The sequence below is a fragment of the Falco naumanni genome, chromosome Z (genome assembly GCF_017639655.2).
Source record: "Falco naumanni isolate bFalNau1 chromosome Z, bFalNau1.pat, whole genome shotgun sequence".
NCBI lineage: Eukaryota > Metazoa > Chordata > Aves > Falconiformes > Falconidae > Falco > Falco naumanni.
Window position 1 is genome coordinate 83,051,189 of NC_054080.1, and position 21,808 is coordinate 83,072,996.

The following is a 21,808-nucleotide window of genomic DNA, read 5'->3' on the forward strand; positions in this document are numbered from 1 at the left end:
ACTTACCATCACTGAGAGCAACCACGCAGGTGGTCACCGTGTTTCTGTTTAATGCCTGTGCACTGGGGGAAGTTACCTCCTTTTGCTGCAAATGGGATTTTCAAACTTGCACCGGAGCAGCAGGAAGTATTAACTCTTGAGCTGGCAAAGGGAGCGGGATTAATTAGTTCGTGGCTCAAAGAGCTAGCTGTGAAGGTGAAAATTGCAGTGTAAGTGAAACATATGATTATTGCTAATTAAAATGCAGTTGTTAAATTTGACAGCTACTTTCTGCAGGAGGGTGGCTGGCAGTGTTAGCATGCACAAGCCTCGCTGTTCCCAAGAGGGTGCAGAGCTTGGCCAGAGGGATTGGCGCGGATGAGAGCAGCTGCTGGGAGTCAGTTTGGAGGGGGTGATGTTTCCCTCCAGGCCCCAAAGCATGGCTCTGAGGTCCCATCTCCTGCTGGTGAGTGTAGACCATGACTGGTAGGTGGAGGAGCCCAAATAAGAGCTGGGAACAAGAGTTCAAAGGCTGTTTGGGGTGTTGGGAGAGACTGGGGGAGTCTTGTCCTTCGAGGGCACAGCAGAGAGTAGGGAGGCCAGGTGATGGGGGATGGGGTTGGCAGGAGGCAAGGGCATGGGATGGAGAACTTCATGCCAATTACAACTGTTTCTTCGCTTTTCTCAAGAGCTGCGGACAAATCTGTTCAGATCAGTGGGCAACGTGCTGAATTAATTTAGCGAGAGCACTGGGTGGGAGACATGTAGGTGGCCATGCTGTGGGATGGAGCGTGAGCAGTGCTGGTGTCTCTCCACCATGGAGCATCAGCTTTCTGCTGAAGTTCAGCTGCCTTTCTGGGTTTGGGATGGAGTTTTTATGTTTTTTTTGCAATGATACCGGTGGAGGGTTCTTATTGCTGGGTGGTTGTTCTTTAAGGAACCATCGTTACCTACAAACTCTCACCCACTCCTCTAGCATCAGCCATGAGGTTGGTGTGAGCTTCCCTGCTCCTGCAGAAAGGAGGTCTGCGGAGAGGGTTCATTTTAGCACAAAAGGGCTTTATTAAAGGGCACAAAGCCACCAGAAATGTCTTGGGGAGGCTTTGGTGCAGGTATTTCTGTTCTGGAGATTTTAACCCCCGTCAGTAAGATAGCAGTAAAAAGTTGTTCATCTTTGGCAATTAGTCAGAAATTTAGGTAAAATACTGAGCCTGGCTGTGCTGGTGAGTTTGAACATGAGAGTATTTAGGCCATACTTGGTTGGACTGTTTCAGCTTCAACAGAAGTTTCGATAATTTTTAGTTCAACAATCCTTATTTTAAAAATAAGTCATTTTAAAATATAAATACTAATAGGGCATGATGAAGAGAAGGAACATGAGCAAGGAAAAGACCCCAGGCCATGAGTTAGAGCCAGGAGACAAGCTGATGCAGTGAAAGCATACCTGTGATTTTCATCTAGTTGGTTTGTGCCGCATCCACTGGCTTGTCTCGCTGTGTTTGTACATCAGTGCACAGTGGTACCAATCTCTGCATTTCTCATAAGGATTTTATTGTGGCCAGCAGTTCCTGCAGTTTGCATAACCTCAGGTTGTCTGCAGACAACAGTGACCAAAAGCTGGACCAACTGGACATAACGGAATGGTGATGTTTATTTTCAGTGTCTTTTAAAGCAAGGGGTGCATATGCTGAGTTGGTCCCATTGTAGCAGTTGGCACATAAATTTTTCATACATGGATGGACAAGATGTTCAGTGGGTAGGATGCAGTAAACTGGTAATTAGTCCTTTGAACATCTAGGTGGTGAAGGTTTGTTTCTCCCAACTACCTTTTCAGTTGGTTCACATCTTTCCCACGTCAAATGAGATATTTCTCACTTCTCAGGATGCCTGCAGGACCGGCTCACCCCCAAGGTTTCCCAAAGTGGCTGCCTGCCCGTGTCTCACAAGTGGCATTGATCAAATTTTTTCCCCTCCCTGCCAATTTATCAACTCCCTTAACTTTGTGCCACTCGATATTTCTCAGTCATCGGGAGATTTCAGGTCACGGTGATGAGGAGGGAAGAAGGTGCTTTCTACTGTTGTTGTAACGTGGTAGGAATAACCACAGCCTCTCAAATTTCGTCTATATACAACCTCAAAGCCATTTGACCTCCTCTTTTGAGGTCGGTGGTGATTTTAGGCTGTAACAACCACAATATATTTGAGCTTGCTTGAGACTTGCTAGGTTTGAGGGTGGAGAACATGCAGCTGGAGCAACACAGAAACCAGTACTCATGCATTTTGCTTCCAGTCCCTTGTGTTGGGTAGACACTTAAATGTTTCACATATGCTGAGGTCTGTGCTGGACCTACTGGGTAGCATCACCTTAAGTAGCTTGGGATCTGCTGTGTGGCTGTCTCCCTGCCCCATCCAACTTGGGTGGCAGTGGTGGAACTGGGATGTGGTTTGTGCCCCCAAACTAGTGGTGAGGGCTTGCTGTTGTATGCAAAGAGGGGTTCACCCCTTGCTTTGCTGGCAAGTCTTTTTGGCTCTTGAAGGCCAAGGTGGCTCTGCCCATGTTTTAGCCCGTGGCAGTGTCTGCAGGGAGGATGTCTGAGCCACGAGAAGCCCTGTGTAAGTGCCAGCTATCACACCCGTCCTGAAACACATGCTCCCCTTTGTATTTCCCAGATTTTCAGAGTACAACAACAAGGAGTTGAATATTCTGCATTCTGTGATTTCATGTTTTTTTAATCATCTTAGGTCACTTCAAAGGTCTTTCCCAAGCCTCTGAGCAAAGCTTTTGGAGTGATTACCCTGACAATATCCACCTCTCTCCCCAAGCACCTTGTGGGATGTCTGGGTAGACAAGGCTGGTTGGGGGAGTTACTCTGGTTTCCAGATGACTCATCTTGCCCTGAGGGCTACAGGCTGAACAAGAAACCTGCAGGTTGCTTGACAGCAGAACAAGTGTTAGGAGAATAAAGAACAGTGGGGACAGCTCCTTAATGGGCAAGAATAGTTATTTGTGTGTCTCCTGGTGAACTCCAGGTCTCTTCAGGTATGTGAGTAGCTGGACTCCAACAGCGGGCTAAGCAGAGGGAAAAAGTGACTGAAAAGTGGATTTAGGCTTGGGAGGGGAATTAAGGATATGGAATGGAATAGGCTGTTTTAGTCTGAAGGTCCAACTGCCTGAACAGTTCAGGGATGACCAAAAGTTAAAGCACATTAAGAACATTGCCCAGATGCCCTTAAGCAGTTTTAGAGGTCATGGGGTTGCTGAATATGCATAATTAATCTGCACGAAGATAGAGGACGTAAGTATTGTATTTCCCCACGCAGAGGCTAGAGCCACATTTTATCTTCATTGAAGCCTCCCACAATGCCATCCCTTTGCAATGTGTAAATAGAAGGTGTTAAAGGACTCTGAGAAAGCCCCAAAAGCAGGGCATTGGGCATGGGCATGGTTTTGTAGGTGCTTGCACGAGTGGTCTGGGATCTGGAGCTCTCCTGGCTCGCCGGATCAGTGGGGTTTGTGGGTGCAGGACAGCGTTACCCTTTACTAAAGCGAGCTGTTTGTTGTTTCCAGGAAGGTTGGGATCACAGCAGCAGTGGGAGCGCAGGATCCCGACCTGGGTCAGGCTCCAGGCGTGGGTCTGGATCCAGGTCTGGCAGCCCCGGGAGAAGCAGCCAGTTCAGGCAATCGACCAAGGTATACCTGGTAGTGATGTGCTGATCTTGTGTCCTTTGCGTGCTGTTTATCAGAGGCATCCTCCTAACGATGTGTTTTGTGTGTGTGTCTGCGCGTAGGGTGTGAGTGCATGGCAATTATGAAGGACACCTCAGAGACTTAATTAATTCGTGTATAATGTGTGTCATGGCTTTGAGGGCTGGAGCTGTCCTTCAGCCTCAAGAAGTCTGTTGAGGTATGCTGAGTTCCTTAATATTGGGATAGAAGTCCCTAGTCAGCTGGTTTAGTGCAAAGGAATTTAGGTTATTTTTCTTTATTTGAAGTCTTGGAGTATTTTAATTTTGGGAAATTAAGAGGTGTCTGTCATTATTTTTTGACAGGTCTTCATTAGAAGTTGATACATGAGTGGACACCATGTAGATGGTGTTAAATGGTGACCTTGAGTCACGCTGCTTTCCATGGGAGGCGTCAGCAGGGCTAGATGGGGAGTTAACTTCCTGCCCTGCAAAAGACTGTAAGAATTTGCTTTTGATTTGGTTTTAGGTCCATTCCTTGAACTCAGTCTAGGGACCTCTTCTGCATGTTTTAGTCAGCATCTGTCTTCCTCTGTCCGCTTGGAGTTGTGCTGCTTCTGCGTGTGTGAGCACTGGTTGTGCCAGAAGTGGAGGACAGGCTCTGAGAGATAAAGGGCCAGTGGTCAAAGTCCTAGTCCATCCATCCATCTCAGCTTGAGGAAACAGTTTGTCCTCCTGAGCCATGCTGTGGTGAGAGAGGACCCACAGAACCACATAGCTGCTGGAAAGTGATGATCCTTTCTGATGGGAACAACACTCAACATACCCTTCTTTGTTTGAGCAGGGATAATACTGTCTTCCTCAAAATGTGTGTATTTTTCTTATGAAAACCTGCCATTTTCAACAAGGAAACCATTAATTGGAGCCTTTTCAGACAGCTCAGTATCTATCTTTTCTGTTTTCTACCAAAGTGCATCCAGGGGTTGCAGGCACCTGAGCAGGAGGAAAGCTGGGGGAGTCTCCTTAAACATAGAACTAAAAAATGCTAAAGTAGCACATGACCCAGGATAATCTCTGAATTTACATCATGGATTCAGCCAACCACTTGGCGTTGTTCTGTGTTAATGCCAAGCACAGCAGCGGGCTAACACAGTTGCAATAGTGCGATGAAGAGCGTGATTTTGTATGTGTAGTGTTTTGCTGGAGGATGGTAGTGGCGAGAAGAACCAGTGGGATGCTGAGCTGGGCTTTGGAAAGCTGCTGCGTGCATGCAAATGCTGACTTTGTGGGGAATTTGCTGAAGTTGCATGCATGGGTAAGCAGTCAGAGTCCACAGAGCTGGCAGTGCGGTCCGTCCCTCTGTTGGTGTGGGCAGCGACAGGGGCTGAGCGGCGGTGGATGGAGGCGATGCGTGCTCGCAGGGGCGGAGGACAGAGGTGGTAGACATGCATTTAAACCATACTGTCTGTAGGGTCTGCTTTACTGCATCTCTGGTCTCTCTGAGTATGATGTTATTCTTGTCAGTGTGTCTCAGTCATCATTCCTAGTGGCTTAATTAATTTTCTGCAGTACTAAAACCTCTTTGTGGTGAAAATTATTATCTAAAGCTGAGGGCTGGATCTTCACGTTAAAACTGCCTGTGCTTGTAATTGCGGTCCTGAGGGAACTGAGAGCAAGTAGTTTCTTAAATACATGCAATTTTTTAAATATTTTTTTTTTTTTTGTCCCCAGACTTGAGAATTGGCTTTTTTAAAGTCTTATTATTAAGTCTTGGTACCGTGCCATGAGCATTCTAGCAAACACCCTGCAGCACAAGTTCATTTGGGCAGCAAGCATGCTCCCTGCCTTGTGAGTCAAGACAGAAACTGGTTGTAAAAACAGGTCATCGAAGACCAAAAGGATGTCTTGAAATGATCGTAGTGACTCATGACTAAGTGGCAAGGTGTGTTATCGTTCGGCCCTGGCGCCGTCTTTATGGAGTCTGGCTAATGCTTGGAGCATCTCCAAGAAGTTATGGGGACATCAGCTAGGAGGGCCAGGAGCTGCAGCCCAGTTTGGGTGGAAGCATCCCGCCGCTGCCTGGAAGCTTGCACCCATCTGGCTTCCTGCACCACCTAAAACATGGCTGCAGTTTCCCTTAATTGCCAGGATTTGTGCCAGGGCTGACCGTCCTCGCTGGCAGAGCACCGACGAGCTGATGCGCCGAGGAGGTGCAGGGCAGCTGGGTGGGACAGCTTGTGCTGCCTCCGCTTATGCTGCACATCAGAAGGTGTCAGTGCCGAGGCCCTCCAGCCACATCCAAACAGGTTTCAAACAGAGCATCAGAGGGTAATTGCTGGATGCTTTGTTTTGGGCCTCAGGAAGGGGCTCTTCAGAATTCCCATACTGAGCTGAATTTGGGTGACAATTTTAGGATGCAACCTTTTGCATTAGGATCCTGCTTTCATCTTAAAATTTTTGCTGTTTAATATCTTTGTTGCTGATTTGTCTCAGCCTCGTTGCAATTGATTATGTGTTCCCAGTCTTTCTCCCTGAACCCAAATCCTTTACTCTTAGGAAATCCTATTGTAGCTGTCTCATTGACAGGTACTTAAAATATCCCATGCCCATAGGAAATGGAAAAAGAAATTAATCTGTCTGCAAGAAGAGGCATCTCTTCTGTGGATGATAGCTATGAAGACCTGCACATGTATATTTTCATTATAGTGCATGAGGATGCTCCTAAGGATTTAGAAAAATAATTTCTCTCCTAGACAGGAGAAAATTTTGCTTGTGTTTGCCTAAAATAAAAAGCTCAGCTTTCATAACTGACCATGAGAATTTTATAGATTTCTGGTAGTTTGTTTCTGTGCAGAGACATGTTGACCTGAAGATCCCCAGAGGTTAAAATTAATTCATAGATCCCTTGGAGGAGACAAAAAAGGAAGCAACGTGTCTGTGTTTGGAGTATCTGGTGCCTAAATGGGTTGTTGTGCTGGGAATGGATGCAAAGTGTGACCATCTGTAGCATGCACTGAGCCTTCCCCGTCCTTAATGGTGACAGCAGGCTCTGGTAGCGGCTGGTGAAAACTATCTCCATCCTTGGAGACATTCTAAAGCCATCTGGATGTGGTCTTGGGCACCTGCTTGTAGGTGGCCCTATTTGAGCAGGAGGGTTAGACCTGATGAGCTTCAGAGATCCCTTCCCACCTCAACTGGTCTGTGAATGTGAAGCTGAGTGCCTTCATGGCTAGGATGTCACCCTGCCTGCCGGACCTTGGTGGGGTCTTGAAGGTTGTGAACGGTGGAGTAGGAAGCAGGAAGACAGGGTTGGAGTCAGAGCTGAGCCTGCGTGTTGTCTGCTCCATGTTGTCCACAGCTTTGTGTCCCCAAGGCTGAAACTGTGTCACTCTTTGCCTTCACGGTGCGCTTTTGCAGTGGGCGAGGGGACTCTGCGTTGCAGTGAGCGTGGATTCACACAGGAGCGGAGGAGCCCACGTGCAGAGCCAGGACACCTCTGCGGCTGGCGGTGGGAGAGGCTGTGCCGGACTGTGCCGTGGTCCGGATAGCACCGCGTGCCTTCTGGCGAGTAACCGCCTTTCCCTCCCTCCTAGAATGGCAACAAGGAGAGCTCCCTTGACATGCTGGGCACGGACATCTGGGCTGCCAACACTTTTGACTCCTTCAGGTAAGCTGATTTTAAAGTCCTTTAAGAGAGAGATGGGCTCTGCCCTCTCTTAACCTTTGCCCGTTGTGTCCACCCCGCTGGTACCCAGGCATCAGTGAGTACCCTGCTGATACTCACGTCACTGCTCCTCCTCCTCTCTATCCCCATTTAGCCCTGGCACTAAGCACAGTCAATCTACTTAAAGCATCCTGTGCGCTTAGGGGAGGCTGCTGGATGGGTTTGCAGTCCAAACATCTGAAACCAGTACTGATAGGATTACTTGCAGTCATCCGAGAGCTGCGCAGGCAAGACTTGAGGGAGCTCTGAGCTGCTACTCCAGGATTTTACTCTTTCATTAACTGGAAGTGTGATCATGTGTTGGCTTTGTAGCTGCTGGGAAGAGCTCTTCAGCTGCTGCTTCAACACGGGGAAGTGGTGAAATGTTCTTTCTGTCCAGTTTCACGTATATCTCTGTGCCTGGAGCACTGTGAGAGTCTGCAGGGGTTGAGTTCTCACCTGGGACTTGCTTCAGGCCATTGGAGAGGGCAGGTTGTGCAGGACCAGAGAGGACATCTCCATTGCACGGACCAGACCACTACCTGTTACAATACCCCCTTAATACAGAGAGCAAGTGTCGTTTGTGTGTGCTGCATCGTACATCAGAACTAGGGGTTGAGTGCAAGCTTGGTATCTCCAAAAGACCAGAAGAAATGGAATGTGATGCAGCAGTGCAAAAGTTGGAGGCTTGCATCCATGTGCTCCGCGGCAGTGGTGCTTCCAAAAGTACCAGCTTTCCTCATCTGCAGGCTCCAATGTGCCCTCTGCCCTTCAGGTCTGTGGCGTTTAATTAGTAGTGGACTTTTTCTTTGTTTTTCCCTGTTTTTCTCTCCTAGTGGTGCAACGTGGGACTTGCAGCCTGAAAAACTAGATTTCACCCAATTTCACAGGAAGCTGCGAAACACCTCCAAACACCCGTTGCCTCACATAGACAGAGAAGGGTGAGTGCCATGTGTGTGTGATACCGTGCTCGCCAGCAACATCTCCAACTTCTCCCTTGCTGTAGGAATGCTAGCTTGGTGGCACAGCTCATGTGGAGGACATGGGGAAGAGGCACTGGACCATGTGCGAGGTTTGAGGGTGCCGTGGTCAGTGTCTGGCTCTTCTATCATCCAGCTCTGGGCTGGAGCAGAGTTGCTCACTGTATTTTGCATTGCTTGGTAGAGTTCAGTCTTTAAACCACACTGGATCCAAGTTTTCTAGATCCAGGTCCCCTAGATTTAAACATCTCGTTCAAGTCTCCTAGATTTAAACATCTCTGAGTATTGAAGGAAAAATCTTGGCTTAGCGTTGATCCCAGTTACAGTTTCTATGAGAGACAGGGTTTCTCCCCAGCAAGACTTCAGGGAAGGAGAGAGCATCAATGTGATCCATGTAGGTCCAAGTGTTCATCCCCCATCTGCTAGCCGTACAATTGTGAAAACATTGAACAGCTCTTTTTGATAGTGACAGCTTCCGGGAGCTTCCACGGTGTTGCTGGATTCCTCTTTGGTTGTCGGTTGGTCAAGCCAAATAAGTGCCAGCACCAGGTGGATCACCAGTGTTGCTTAGATGGACAGCACTGTTTCTCTGCAAACTGAGAAACAATCATAGTTTGGGTTTTCTTCTTATTATTGTTTAGAGCGTAAAGGAGGGGAAAAAAATCAGAACGAGTCCAAATGATGGGGTTGAGAAGATTGCAGGTGACATCTCATTGCCCTGTTGTATGTAGGGATGGAAATCCACTCTAAGAGAAGGTTTTTCTGCTGATAACTGGTTTTAACCTAAGTACAGGCCAGTGCTGTAGAAGAATGGCTGCAGAAGCGTGGCCTTAGAATCTCTGAAGATCTGCACAATCCAGCCCCGGTATCAGAGTAGGCCTGCAATCAGAGTTGTGCTGAAGTTGCTGTGCTGAAGGCAACAAGAAAGGTAGCCTTGAGCTACTCCTGAATCCCGAGACCAAGTGATTATGTTGTGCCAACAGGCCGTGGCCGTAACGAGATACAGCTGCTGGGAAAGAGGAGCAGGGCCAAGAGAGATAGGGAGCGTATGGGAAAATAGGGAGTAACAAACTGCAAGGCTGAAGCACAGCGACACAATTAGCTACATGGATAGAACGCTTACTTTAGTCATAATAATTGGGGGTGTGAGAACATCGCGCGCTTAGAGGCTGATAACCAATTATATTTTTGCTTTGGGAACGTGCTTGTGTATTGAGGCTATATAAGAAGTGTTAGAAGCCAATAAAGGTGAGCAGGATGCATAACTCATATTGAGTAATTTCTTGACTCCGGCGAACCCTTCTCCCAACACAGTGCTGTATGTGTGGGCTGCACATCTTGTTCAGAAACACGAGGCTAGCAATCCCACCCCAGCCCAGGTTCAGCATCTGCAGCCGGCTCCTGTACCATATAGTGACAGGCAGACTCACACAACTGTGTAAAGCTTTTATTTATTTTCATTGCGCTGTAAGTATTTACTGTAAGTATATAAACAGCAATTTTCAGTGTGTTTGGAACAATACAGCACTAAATTTCCAAGTCGCTAAGTGCCTTAGTGACTTTTACTCCCATTTCTATAGATGGTTTTGAAAAAAATGAGATTAAGGGTTTTCTGTAGAATAAGATATAATGTGCTCCCTCTGTAAAATAAGATTTAATGTGCTCCATGGTTGATGGCGCTTGCTAGGTGATCCTACTAGTGGCACCTGCTACGTATAGGGAGGATGCAGCAGGATCTGCTCTGTGGTCTGCCTCCAGTTCCTGGTGTACTGTGAATGCCCAGGGTGCCAAGAGGTAGAGAAGGCAGTACAGAGATGTGATACTTAATCACTTCTAAATGCTACAGCTGTGAAAATGGGATAAGAATTCATGTATATACAGAAAAGTTAACAGATGCTGTCAGCGCAAGCAGTGCATCTCCCAAAATGCAGGTCATACAAGTAACCTGCACTAGAATAGAAGCAGCATAGGCAAAAATGGTTTTATTTTTTAACTTTTGTAATTATGTCTGTTGTGCATTCCTCAGCTCTCCATGGCAAATCTGTGCTGAGCGCAATTCAGCCTGCTGAACCTCCGAGAATCTCCAGCTGCTAGCTAGGCCTTTTCCCTCTTGCTTGAGTGGGGCTCTTTAACATGTTAGTGCTGCAATGAAAAAATTAATAGGAAAAAAAAAAAAGAAGAGATGCTGTTTAGTATGTGTTCTCTATGCTAAGTACCAAAGGGACCATCTTACTCCTTCATCCAATCAGTTGCCCAAGGTTGGCCATGTAGTTGCATCCAGTTGATTGACCCCAAGTGTCTTTGCTTGGCTGAAGCATATTTCCTCCAGAAAGACATCTCATTTTATTGGAAGATGCTGAGTTTGGTGGCATGCTGAATAATCAAAGTGAAGTGGTCAGGGAGAACCAGGGAACTGTACCTCATTTCTGACTTGAATTTGCCTGACTTTAATTTCCAGCGTTAGCTCTTGCTGTTCTTCGCTCTTCCCGTTCAAACAACTTCTTGTAGCTGATCTTTTCTCTTCATTCAAGGTTTCTCCCCAACTTGTGTATCACTTTAGTTTTTCCCATACTCTTAAGAAATTTCTCTACCACCTCTTCAAAACGTGACTGCCAGAGCTGCCTGTGGTCCTGTAGTTCAGGCTCAGCTTGCTGTCTCTCGAGGAAAGCTGCCTTCATCCCGCTAATCCCTGCTTCCTCATCCCCTGCCTTTATGCCACAGTCCAGCGTCAGATATTCACCCCGGGACAGTACCCGTCCTTTCCAGATAACGTTTTCCGATGATACCCTTGCCTGTTCTGTACCTGCAACTGGTACTGTTTGTCCCCAGATGTTTGACTCGTGTTTTTTTCTCATATATAAATACATATGTAAAAGACATTATTTCATGTATTTATATTTTTATACACACACACAGACTGTATTTTTGCCTTTGTCAATCAAAGTCACTATTTCCTCTATGAGGGAAAGTCAGTTGTTGAACACCTCTGATTTCCCATATATCAGTTAAGGTGTTAATTGAATTGTTTCCATTTACCATGCTGGTTTTTGAGCCTGGTGCTTTAGCAGTTACCGTTTTTACAGATTTCCACCCCCACCCCTCCCAGTTTGCTGTAATTCCACCAAGGTCTGTTCTCTGACTTCTAGGCACTGATTAGTTCCGTCTGCTGCTATCGAAGTTTCTGTCTAATATATGTTATTAACAGTATCTTGTCACCAATTCACAAAGAAATACATTATCGTTCTTGCATAATAAAAATAGATCACCTCAGTTATTTATAAATGCAGAAGGATGACATTTATTGACCCATTTTTTATTTTGTATCATTACAAACTCTGCATCCAGCTAGTAATTATCTTCGGAGTGTTTATATTCCTTTCTTCATACAAGAAAGTCCTGCATGCTTGGTCTGTCAATGCTTGCCTTCTCACCCCAATTTTTTTGCATATTGAGCTGTGTTTGTATTTATGTCGATTGCTGTTCGCCGAGATGTATGTTTGTGCTTGTTCACTGACACCTTTCTCAGCAGGGGAAGCGAAAGTTCCGTGGAGACCAGCAAATGAGCAGTGCTTCAAAGAAAACATTTTTCATTAAATTTTTGTGCCCTCACTATTTTTTTTTCCAGGTGGGCTGTGCTTTTCGTTTTGCTTCGTCAGGGAATTAAATCACCCAATGCTGCTGCTCAGGACTGCCTTTGGTTTTTCTCACTGCTGCTATTACCAAAAGCATTTGAATGCTATGGTGGATGGTGCAGGTGGAGAGGACTGAGAAAAGCATTTAATTTTGTATTAACAGCTTTATACCCACGTGGGAGTGTTTTGGAGGCACAGCATACTCGCTTCAGAGAGCCTCTTTGTTTTCATGAGGGTCCTTTGCAGTAAGAAATAATCTTCCCCATGTGCCATAATAGAAAATTAGCTTTCGCTCCAGCAAGGTTTCACATGTTTTTTTGTTTGTTTGTTTTCTTCTTGCCACAGGCTTGGAAAAGGGAAATACGAGGATGGTGACAGCATCGACTTGAACGACATACAGAAAGTCCTTCCAGTGTGGCAGGTAGGTGATGAGGACATCTCCTGCCCTTGGTACGGTGGAGACCAGCAGCTCTTTGCCTTACCTTTCCTTAGGAAACCCTCCCCAGAAGTGGGAAGGCTGCTGGGCTGGATGCTCCGAGCATCCTTCAGGCTTTGTGATGGAGGTTTAAGCCTGTGGTTTCAGCAAGCCTTGCTGTGAACCTTAGTGCTGGGCAAGGGCAGTTGCCACGTAGGCTTCATTGGGAGGTAAAACATTGAGAACTGTATATAGATACATATAAGTATATATATATATATGTATACACATACAGGTACACAGGGCTCATATGTTTTAGGAAAGGAGGTTCTGAAAAGCATTAACCCTCCTGAAAGCTCCAAAATAAATTGCTGCCAGAAAGCCAGCAGTGACAGTGTGCTGACCCAGATGTTTCCCCTATGGGGTGTATGTTTTGTTTATATGCAGTGGTCGTGTGCTTGCATGTTTTCTCCAGCCCGTTCCTTCTCCAGATCTCTCTTTTTAGCCTAGTTTGGGTAGTTCTGGTTAAATGACCTTTGATGCTTGCGTGTTAGGGAATGGCAGGGTGAGACCCTCAGTTAAAAAGTCCAATTGAATAGGCTGATTTATCAGCATCATGTAATTTTTCACTCTCCAGAGCCCTAGTCCTCAAAAGAGCTGAGTGTCTTGGGCTAGGCAAGTTTCTTAGGATGCTCAGCGTGTTTCTGCTGAAGTCTCTTTGCCTCCAGAAGGGAGGTCAGAGACATCCCGTGCTGTGGTAGCGTTACCCTTTTCAGTGCTGAGCAAAGAGCTTGCTGGGCTTCTTGCTCATGCATCATGTAAGGAAAAACTTCGCTCATCCTGCAAACCATGTGATGATCTGCCTTATTATTTCTTTTGGGTAAGCTAGCTGGCACTGAATACACGAACCAGTGGAAGGAGTGGAAAAGTGCTGCTGACTTTGGCAGGAAGAAGCGTTGCCTGCAGCTGCTTTCTGCTCAGTCTCTTCCATGCTTGGTATGTCTGGACTTTAGGTCACAGGGAGAAAACATCAGGTTCAGCTGACACATACCCTAGTAATTTTGCAAAATAAGGTTATTTTCCCTGAGGAGTAATTGGAAATGAGGAATCAAACCATCTTTGGTATGAGGAGATGACTTTCTCCTCTAGGGTTTAACTTCTTTTCTAATCAATGGCTATTAAGCCGAGTCCTCCTGGTCTGGTTGTTGGTCTGCCCTGTACTAACACCAGGCTATCATCTCATCTTGTCATAACACCTGGTTGAGTCCATTGAGTCCAGTGAATTAATTCCAATATATACCTTAATACGTAGCTTAATTGTTAGCGTGGCACCTCTAAGCTGGAAGATCTAGTGGGAATGCTGGACTTGGAGTTTTGTTTGTGCCTCTGGGCAGACTCGTGCAATGCTGCATTATTTTGGAGACGCGCTTACCTAGGCATATATAGTCATATGTGTGTGTGGGAACCAGGAGCCAGCTAGTTCTGGGTGAGGATTTATCTTACTCTGTGTTGACAAGTGAAATACTTGCAGACAGCTGGTTTAATCCTGACATATCATTGTTAACTGGATTTGAATGCAATCGTGCAATGCCAACAGTGATTTTGCTGGTCTTTATTGCCTGTTTTAAATGGCTCTGTGGAGCACAGTATGTGGGGGCATAAGGGAAAATATTTGTGTGAGCCCATGGATGAAAAATCCTTCACCTTCTATGGGGTTTTGCCACACCGTGGTTACGTTTGTGTCATATCCTGCAGAAGAGGCTTTTCAGGTTGGAGATACATAAATTCTTGTTCTGTCTGTGTTTAAGAGCTCGTGTGTTGCTTACAGGAGCCATGCATGGACGGAGGGGCTGGTCTGAGCATCCTCCAGCAGGATTTGGTTGCAAATGTTTTGCTGCTGAATGTGCTTCAGCAGCTATAGTGGGATTAAAAGCACCAAGTTTGAGAGAGGTAGCAGGTTTTACTTGCAGGCTGCTTGGGAAATTTGGGTTCCTTGCTAAAGTATGATAGACATAGGACATGAATCTAGAGCTGATTTCCAGTATACGTCCAGATCTGTATGTGTATCTCTACAGAGAGATACAGTCACACCCCTAATGGGTTAAGCAGAATATTCTGGATATCTGGATGTTGGTATATATATACATGAGTTTTGCTGCAGGAATCTGTCCAGAGTATTTTAACAAAATATTGCAAGGAAAGCCTATGACTATTTGGCAATTAACAGGGGGGGAAAAAAAAAACCCAAAATCTGAACAGCCTCCCCCCATACCCTCTTACTTCATAGGTGTCTGAGGGAAAAGCGTGTGTCGCCAGCCTTTTGTTTAGAAACCGGGGCAGGCGGGCACGGCGCTCCGGGAGATGCCGGGCGTGCTCTGCCATCTGGTGGGCACACGCCGCAGGCGCATCCAGCTGTGCTCCGGCGCTGGGCACCACCCCTGCGTGATAGCGGGTATTTTGATCCTTCCTCCTGCCGCATCTTTTCAAAGCTTATCTGGGCTGCTTGGTTTTACTGGTAAATAGGTTTTGGGTTTGAAAGCCGCGTGGCTAGGAGCTCGTGAGGTCATTGCTTTGGCTTTCGTGAGCGGTAACCTCTTCATCTCTCCTTACTCATAGGAGTCTGTAGTTGGATTTGGGCACAAATTCACCTAAGCTGCCAAACAGTGACTTTGGAAGAAAATAATCTTTTGAAGATAAGTATTCTCCATTCATAAGATCTGTTTTTTATTACGTGCCAGGGAGGACTGGTTGTCTGCTGCGTTAGAGAGGCGCAGCTCAGATGCAATCTTCATCCTCCTCTCTGTTTTCACCTCGGCTGGTTTGTCGGAGGAAATCACGTAACCATCCTGGTGTCATGAAGACATCACGGGGAGGGCTGGGTCAGGGTGTTTTGCTTTTTCTCCCTTTGGCAAATGCTTGGAAAGGCTTTCAGGCTTGGATGCATCGGAGCCAAATGCCCTGGTCATACATACAGTCTCCAGACTGCAAGCCCTTGGCAAATTCTACTCAGAGAAAACAACCCAAGGGGTCACGTCCTACAAGATACCCCGCATCCTCCCTGTGAAGCCGCTGTGGCTCATGAAGGATACAGGAGGCTGCATGCCATAAGGACATGCTGTGAATGCTGCTAGACACAAGCAGAGGGGTTTGGGACACATCCCAAGTGGTTTCTGGGCTGGCATCTTGCAGTTCTTGGCTTTCATTTAGCTGGACTTGTGCCTTCAGGACAGGCCTGCCCTCCTCCAAACGGTGTGGCTGTGCCTTCGCTGGCCAGCAGCTCCTCGCCCTGTGTTTTAGGAGGCAGACATTATGTGGCATGTCTGAAAGGCATACTGGGCTTTGCTGGAGCTATGGGATAAACTTGGAAGACAGCACTGATATCATTTGGTTTGGCATCTTAACTGCCTCACAGCTCATCTTCAGCTTCCTTACTGATTTTTGACCCTTTTTGTCATGTGCTTGGAGTTACAATAAACTACTTGTTTCTCTTCTGGCTACAGTTGTCATCCAGCTTCCTTGTTGGATGAGAAACAGGGGAGCAGCTCCTTCGGAGAAAGGCAGACTCTGTAAGTTGCTCATGTTCCTCTTAGCACAGCTCTGTTCCTGACTTTGTCCGAACAGGCTTAGAAGCACCAGGATTCCTGACTGTGCTGGGATTCCATCTGAATGCAGGCACTTAACAGGCGTCTCTGCCCACTGTCCCTGGGACCCCTCCTCACTGACGAGTATTTTCAATTCAGACCTTACAATTCAGTGCAGAGGTCATGTCAGTAAAGGTGGGACCTGTGCGTGGCCTGGCCACTTGGGGTTCCTGCCGTAGGAGAGGTGTGGACATGCTGGAGCATGGTTTGTTGCATCTCAGTGTAGAGGTCTAGAGAAGGTTGAGTGATTCCCATCTGAGGATACCCGTGTCCTTTCCCTGTCAGTTCTGCAAGGAGCCCAGAGGGACCGGCTCACACATGGACTTGTTCAGATATGAAAGCTTCCTTAACAGAGATGAAGCCGGCCCAGGTGTCCGGGAGGGGAGAGTGGACTGTGGGCGAGCATCCCCTCTGCTGTCACTCTGCATGCAAGGGGAGGGCAGTGTCCAGCACGGGTGCAAGGGCTTGCTCCTGGACCCTACAGACCGCTGACCCTTCCAGGGTGGTAGTGGCAGGGGGACAGGTCTCTTTGGAGCTCAGGGACAGCTCTTGGGTGGAGTGGTGTTATTTGCTATCACCATACAGAGTTGCCATCCTCTCCACATCTTCTTTTACCTGCTCTTTCTGCACTACAGGGCTGGGCAGTTCTCATTTTAGCCAGCCTGTTAGCCAGCCCAGCCCCTTCCTCTTCCAGAGCCTTGGCCACAGCAGCGTGGCCCTCCCTCAGTAGGCTGTTCCGCACGGGTAGAGCTCGGGCGGGCTCATCCCTCTGTCTGGCATCCCTCTCCCACTGGAAGTGATCTAGTCCACGTGCTGTGCCCCAGGTGCTGCGTGTCCCTCTTGCCGCTCACCAAGTCTAACCCTGACATCCTTTATGTGTCCACCAAATGCTTATGAACAAGTTGGGGTGGCTCCCTAGGAGCCCCAGACTGGGCAGATTTCTTCTCCCCACCGCTAGATCCCACTGGACTCCATCCAGAGCATGTAGGCATGGGATTGCTTTTAGAGGAAGTTTCTAGTCTAACAAGCCAGCTTCTTATATCCCAAGGGTCTTTCCAGTACTGTAACTGCTAAAACCACTGTGGAAAGTCCCTGTCAAAGAGCCAAGGTTTACTTGAGTATAGGTCACAACGTATTGGGAGTCGGAGCTCCACTGCTGAGTAAAAAGCTTTTGTTTTGCTGTGACTTCCAGTAAGATATGGTCTTTCTCTGGCCTGTTTTTTATTGCATTTAACCCAGCTGACAATGACCATCTCCATGGGCTGAGAGGGCAAACTGCCATGGTCACCTGTAACCCCTTCAGCGTCGCTCCCATGTCAGTGTTAAGGCCACCAGTGACCAAGGAAGGCAGGTGAGATGGTTGCCATCTCCAACACACTGGAGAGGAGAGGCCCAGACCAAGGCTGGCTTATCTCCTACGCAGGCCACCAGCTTGCAGGTTCTTACAAGGTCCAAGATTGGGCTTTGGCAGTAAAGCACAGTCGCTGTGAGCCCTGAACCTGTTTTTATCAGACATGCAGAAAAGGAAAGCTTTTCCAGTGTTTTCTTTCAGATTATGATGGTCTTCTGTATCATATGATAGACTTACTGCACAAGGGGAACACCGGGGAAATGGCCAAGAACTTTGACATTTCCATTATTATTACTATTATTGTCACTACCACTATTATTATAATTATTATTATTATTATTATTATGGTTCAAAGCTGGTTTCTGATTGTAACAAATGAGATTGGACTCCCTCTTCTCAGGGCTGATTTGATTTTTCTGGCTGTCACCCAGGTCAAACAGACTTGGCAATGTTGGTTCACAGTTCATGGGGTGTCTTCCCAACCTGGTGGGCACAATGATGCCTGTTTTTTATTGCGGTTCCTGGAGCGGGTACTGGTCAGCTGGGCAGGACTGGGGCCAGGCTGCCCTGTGTGGAGAGCAGTGGACCTGTAGTGAGCTCCTGCCAGGATGGGAGGCACTGGGGTGCTCTCGCAGCCCGGTTGGGTCAGCTGGGTTCAGAGACACAGGTTTGGGGTGTGCAAGGAGGGTCGGTGGAAAGGGCAAGGGTGGCTTAAGTTACAGCTCTGAAGGTTGGTTTGGGGTTTGGTGGCCGAGGGGACAGGGCTGGTGGCCAGGGGAAGCCCTGCAGCACTAGAGGGCACTGCGGCCTCGCTGCGCGGCGCAGAAGCACCGTCCTGCACGGAGGAAACCAAGCTTTGTCCGAGCAGAAACCTCACTCTTCAGCAGAAACCTCACTTCTCGGTGGCGGTCTCGCACCCTGCTGCATGAGGTCACACTGCTCTTCATCCCTCTGTGCCCAACTGGGGCTTGGGATGCGTGTCCAGCATGGGAGACCCTGGGGCTTGTGGAGGGCGAAGGTGTTTCTCTGCACCCAGGACTGAATTTCTTAGCACTGTGCATCGTTGTGAGCCTCAAAGCAGACGGAGACCCTGAGCAGAGCGGAGCTAATACTGAACGTATCTGTGACAGACACCCCCACCCCATTGCCTTCTCTGAGCACCACAACCCTGAGGGGAGCCGGTGCCTAAGGGTTAGACATGCCCCACAGCCCAAGTCTCCCTCACTTGCATCCTGACCCGTCCCTGAGTCCTCTTGGAAATCCCGCTTTTGCAAATGTAGTCCTCAACTCTGCGTATTTCCTATGCGATGCTCCGGCAGGGCTCAGTCCAGAGCAATCGGTGCCACATGTCCTTGAGGGGTCCTCCCTTTCTCCAGAAGATACTGCTGCCCCATCAACTACTGGATGTTCCTCTGAACACTCACGTTTCCATTTATCCGTGACGCCACCTCACTTTGAATGACACGTCAACCTCAGCAGGAGGGAGACTAAGACCATGGTGGTGTCCACTGCTGGACCATCTCTGTTCCTTAGATCCCAGTTTGCCAAGTGCTGGTTTGTGCTACAGAAAAAGAAAAATAATGGAATTATGGCTGGTTTGCAGCTTTTTGTTGGATCAGGCTGATGGAGGGGGACACACAAAGGCAGAACTAGCCTGGGCTCACCAGTAGGAGGTGGTGGGGTTTGAATTCATGGTCAGGGACCGCAAGGAGACAAGGCAAGAGGATGGGAGAGCCAGATGGGCAATTCGGTTCCTGGGAGGATGGTGAGACAAGATCCTCTGTTTTGCTTTTAAGGAGTTCAGAAGTAGTTTTAGGCCTGAGCGCTGCAGTTTTCTGGGGAATTAACTGATTTGGGCATGGGGACTTCTACTGGGGTATAAAATAACAGCTCGACAGGCATTCGAGGCTCAAAAATGTCACCGCATTGAGCTCTGGCTTAAACACACCAGAGAATAACGCAGGCTTTTCTCAGCCTTATAGTTGACTTCCCTTTCAAAAAGGTTTGCTTTTGTGCAGCCATATAACATCCAAAGCAAGCCTGAGAGGTTTTGTTTTGGTTTTTCCTGGTCCTTTTTATAGACTAACACGCCCCCACCCCAAATCCTGCCCAAATTTTAACTTCTGAATAGCGTTACTTCTTTTTCTCCTTTGTTTTCCCGGAGGATTCATTAGAAATCTGAGAGGGCTTTTGCTGCACTCTCTTGAATTTGCTGAATATTTTCCTGAAGCTGCTTGTGGAGTAATGATTAAGTAAAAAGAGCAGAGAAAAAAAATATATCCAGATTTCTAAAGATTCTGAATAAAAACTCAATGTCTCTTTGGTCAAGCAGCTATTTCTGCTGGCTTGGCTATTTCCATATCCTAATCCCCTTCCCTGCTCTCTGTGAAAGAGCTGAATTTTTAATAAAATAAAGGGAAGGAAGGAATTTTCTCTCTAAAAAAAATGTAGACATACTGCAGGACCAGAAAGGAGAGACATGCATACATCCCCATTGGCGGAGGGACCTACAGAGCCTAGAAACTTACCACTCGTTAAAAATCCTGCTAATAGGGGATGTCCTTGTCCCTTGTCTGACAAAATATGAGCCTAATGTTTCCTGTGGCATTTAAAAATTTCTTCTTAACCACAAGATGCTCCCCCTGCTTTCTGCTGCCTTTCCTGTGATGTTATGGAAATAGAAACCGATACAATAAATGAGACCAGAAGTTCTTAAAATGCGAATTTCCTGCCCGGAGGCAGCAGGTAAGTGAATCCCGTCCAGCTTGGGGCGATGTATATATAACTACGGGTGTAAATATAGGTGTTTAGTGGCAGGGTAAGTGTTTATTGCAATCCAAGGTTGTTTGGTCAAAGATTGTCCTTTAAGTGGGAAATTTATTGCTGCACATGATGCCTGGATGTCTCTTCCGCGGGGACAAAAAGACTGTTTATGATGGGAATTAAGTGTTGTCCTCGCCTGTGGTAGCAGACTGAGCTCCATACCCCAGAGGTCCTTTCTAGCCCCATGTTCATATTGTCCTTCATTTTATGATTTCAAAAATACTTTGGGGGTTTGTTTGGGTTTTCTGACGGTACTCTGTAAACTTCCCTGCTGGCTGTAAAAATGGCAAGTGCTCAGCTGTATGCGTGCTGGCATGGTCAATGAAAAAAAAAGTCTATGCCATCCCCAAAATGCCTTTGCTGGATGGTGGGGTTGATGGATTTCATCAGGGGTAATAAAAATGGTGAGAGGAGTGTGGTCTCCATGCCTTTGGCCAGACGATGCTGCCCCAGTGTCTCTCAGGTTTATTCTGCTCTGCCCTTCACCTGCTGGTACTGCTGTGGAGAAACTCCTCATTGTTGGCTTGCTTTCTTTTTAATTCTTCTCTCTTTTTTTTTCTTTTTTTAATTCCTGTAATGTATGAGCAGAGAAACCACTGGAGGATCATAAAGCTTCATTTCTTCCTGCTTTTGTGACCCACTTGATTATTTCATTTCTCATTGTATATTCTTTTGAGGCGCCTTGTCCGAACGGAAAGAAAATATGTATGCTTATAGGAGCCATTTGTTTCCCTTTGGCTGGGCAAAATAAGCAGGTATCACATAAGATAGGGTTTGTTTCTGCTTGCTGGTCCTAGGGAGGGAGCCGCTATGAATTACTCCATCACGCACCTATGCACAACATCATTCCTTAAAGCTGGTGGGCTGTGTTTGCCTTTGTTTGGCCAGCCTTCTCACTGGGGCTATGAATAAATACAGCGTAAAAACGTGTGTTCCTCAAGTCTGGGTGGCTGTGTGTTTGCTAGATAACAATGAAAAAGTTTGGGATTAGGAGTTGCGTGGACATGGTTTGAAGAGCCACCCTGTCCTGTTGTTTCATGGTTGCTCTGCAATGATAATCTGGACCAAAACCATTTTTTAAGATTCAGCTATGAAGCACAAATTTGCATTTGTTGTAATTTAGAAGAAAAGAGGAGTCTAGGATGATCTCCATGTTTCCGGCCTGACAGTACCAGCAGGTCCCACCACTGCTGCTAGACCTGCTGGGCATGCCGTGGCTTGGTGGTGGTGGTGGCCACTCTGCTCCAGCCGTTGGGCCTGTGCTCGAGGAAAGCTTGGTTTTCCAAAAGCAGAGGGCTAGGGTGGGCTCTTTTAAAGCTTTCTTCTCATTTGGGTTGTTCCTGTCCATGCTACTGTGTCCATGGAGCTTGTTCAATGCTGCAGCTTGGACTTCTGATGTAGACAGCGCTGGGAGACGTCAAGGATGGAGGAGCTTCAGGGTTGCCTGTGGTTGTACAACCAACTCAACCTAAAGGCTACGGAGAACCTGGAGGCTCGGCAGGTGACCATGGATCATGGATGGACTTGTAGATGCAACTGGCATGCTAAAAAATCATCTCCTTGCATACAAATTTTGGTCTGGAAACCCAGTGGTGGGGTT

The 21,808-nt window shown here is 47.2% G+C and overlaps 1 protein-coding gene across 4 annotated transcripts in view; it reads left to right on the plus strand.

The window, feature by feature from the left end:
- The window catches only part of CTIF (cap binding complex dependent translation initiation factor), a 141,293-nt gene that overhangs the window by 39,023 nt on the left and 80,462 nt on the right, over window positions 1-21,808 (plus strand). For 2 of the 4 annotated variants that reach the window (XM_040580438.1, XM_040580439.1), the window contains exons 4-7: window positions 3,548-3,670; window positions 7,257-7,330; window positions 8,203-8,307; window positions 12,324-12,399. In XM_040580438.1, coding sequence (XP_040436372.1) covers window positions 3,548-3,670; window positions 7,257-7,330; window positions 8,203-8,307; window positions 12,324-12,399 — 378 coding nt within the window. The remainder of the gene's footprint in view (window positions 1-3,547; window positions 3,671-7,256; window positions 7,331-8,202; window positions 8,308-12,323; window positions 12,400-21,808) is intronic. The other 2 variants (XM_040580440.1, XM_040580441.1) reach the window with 1 other exon arrangement.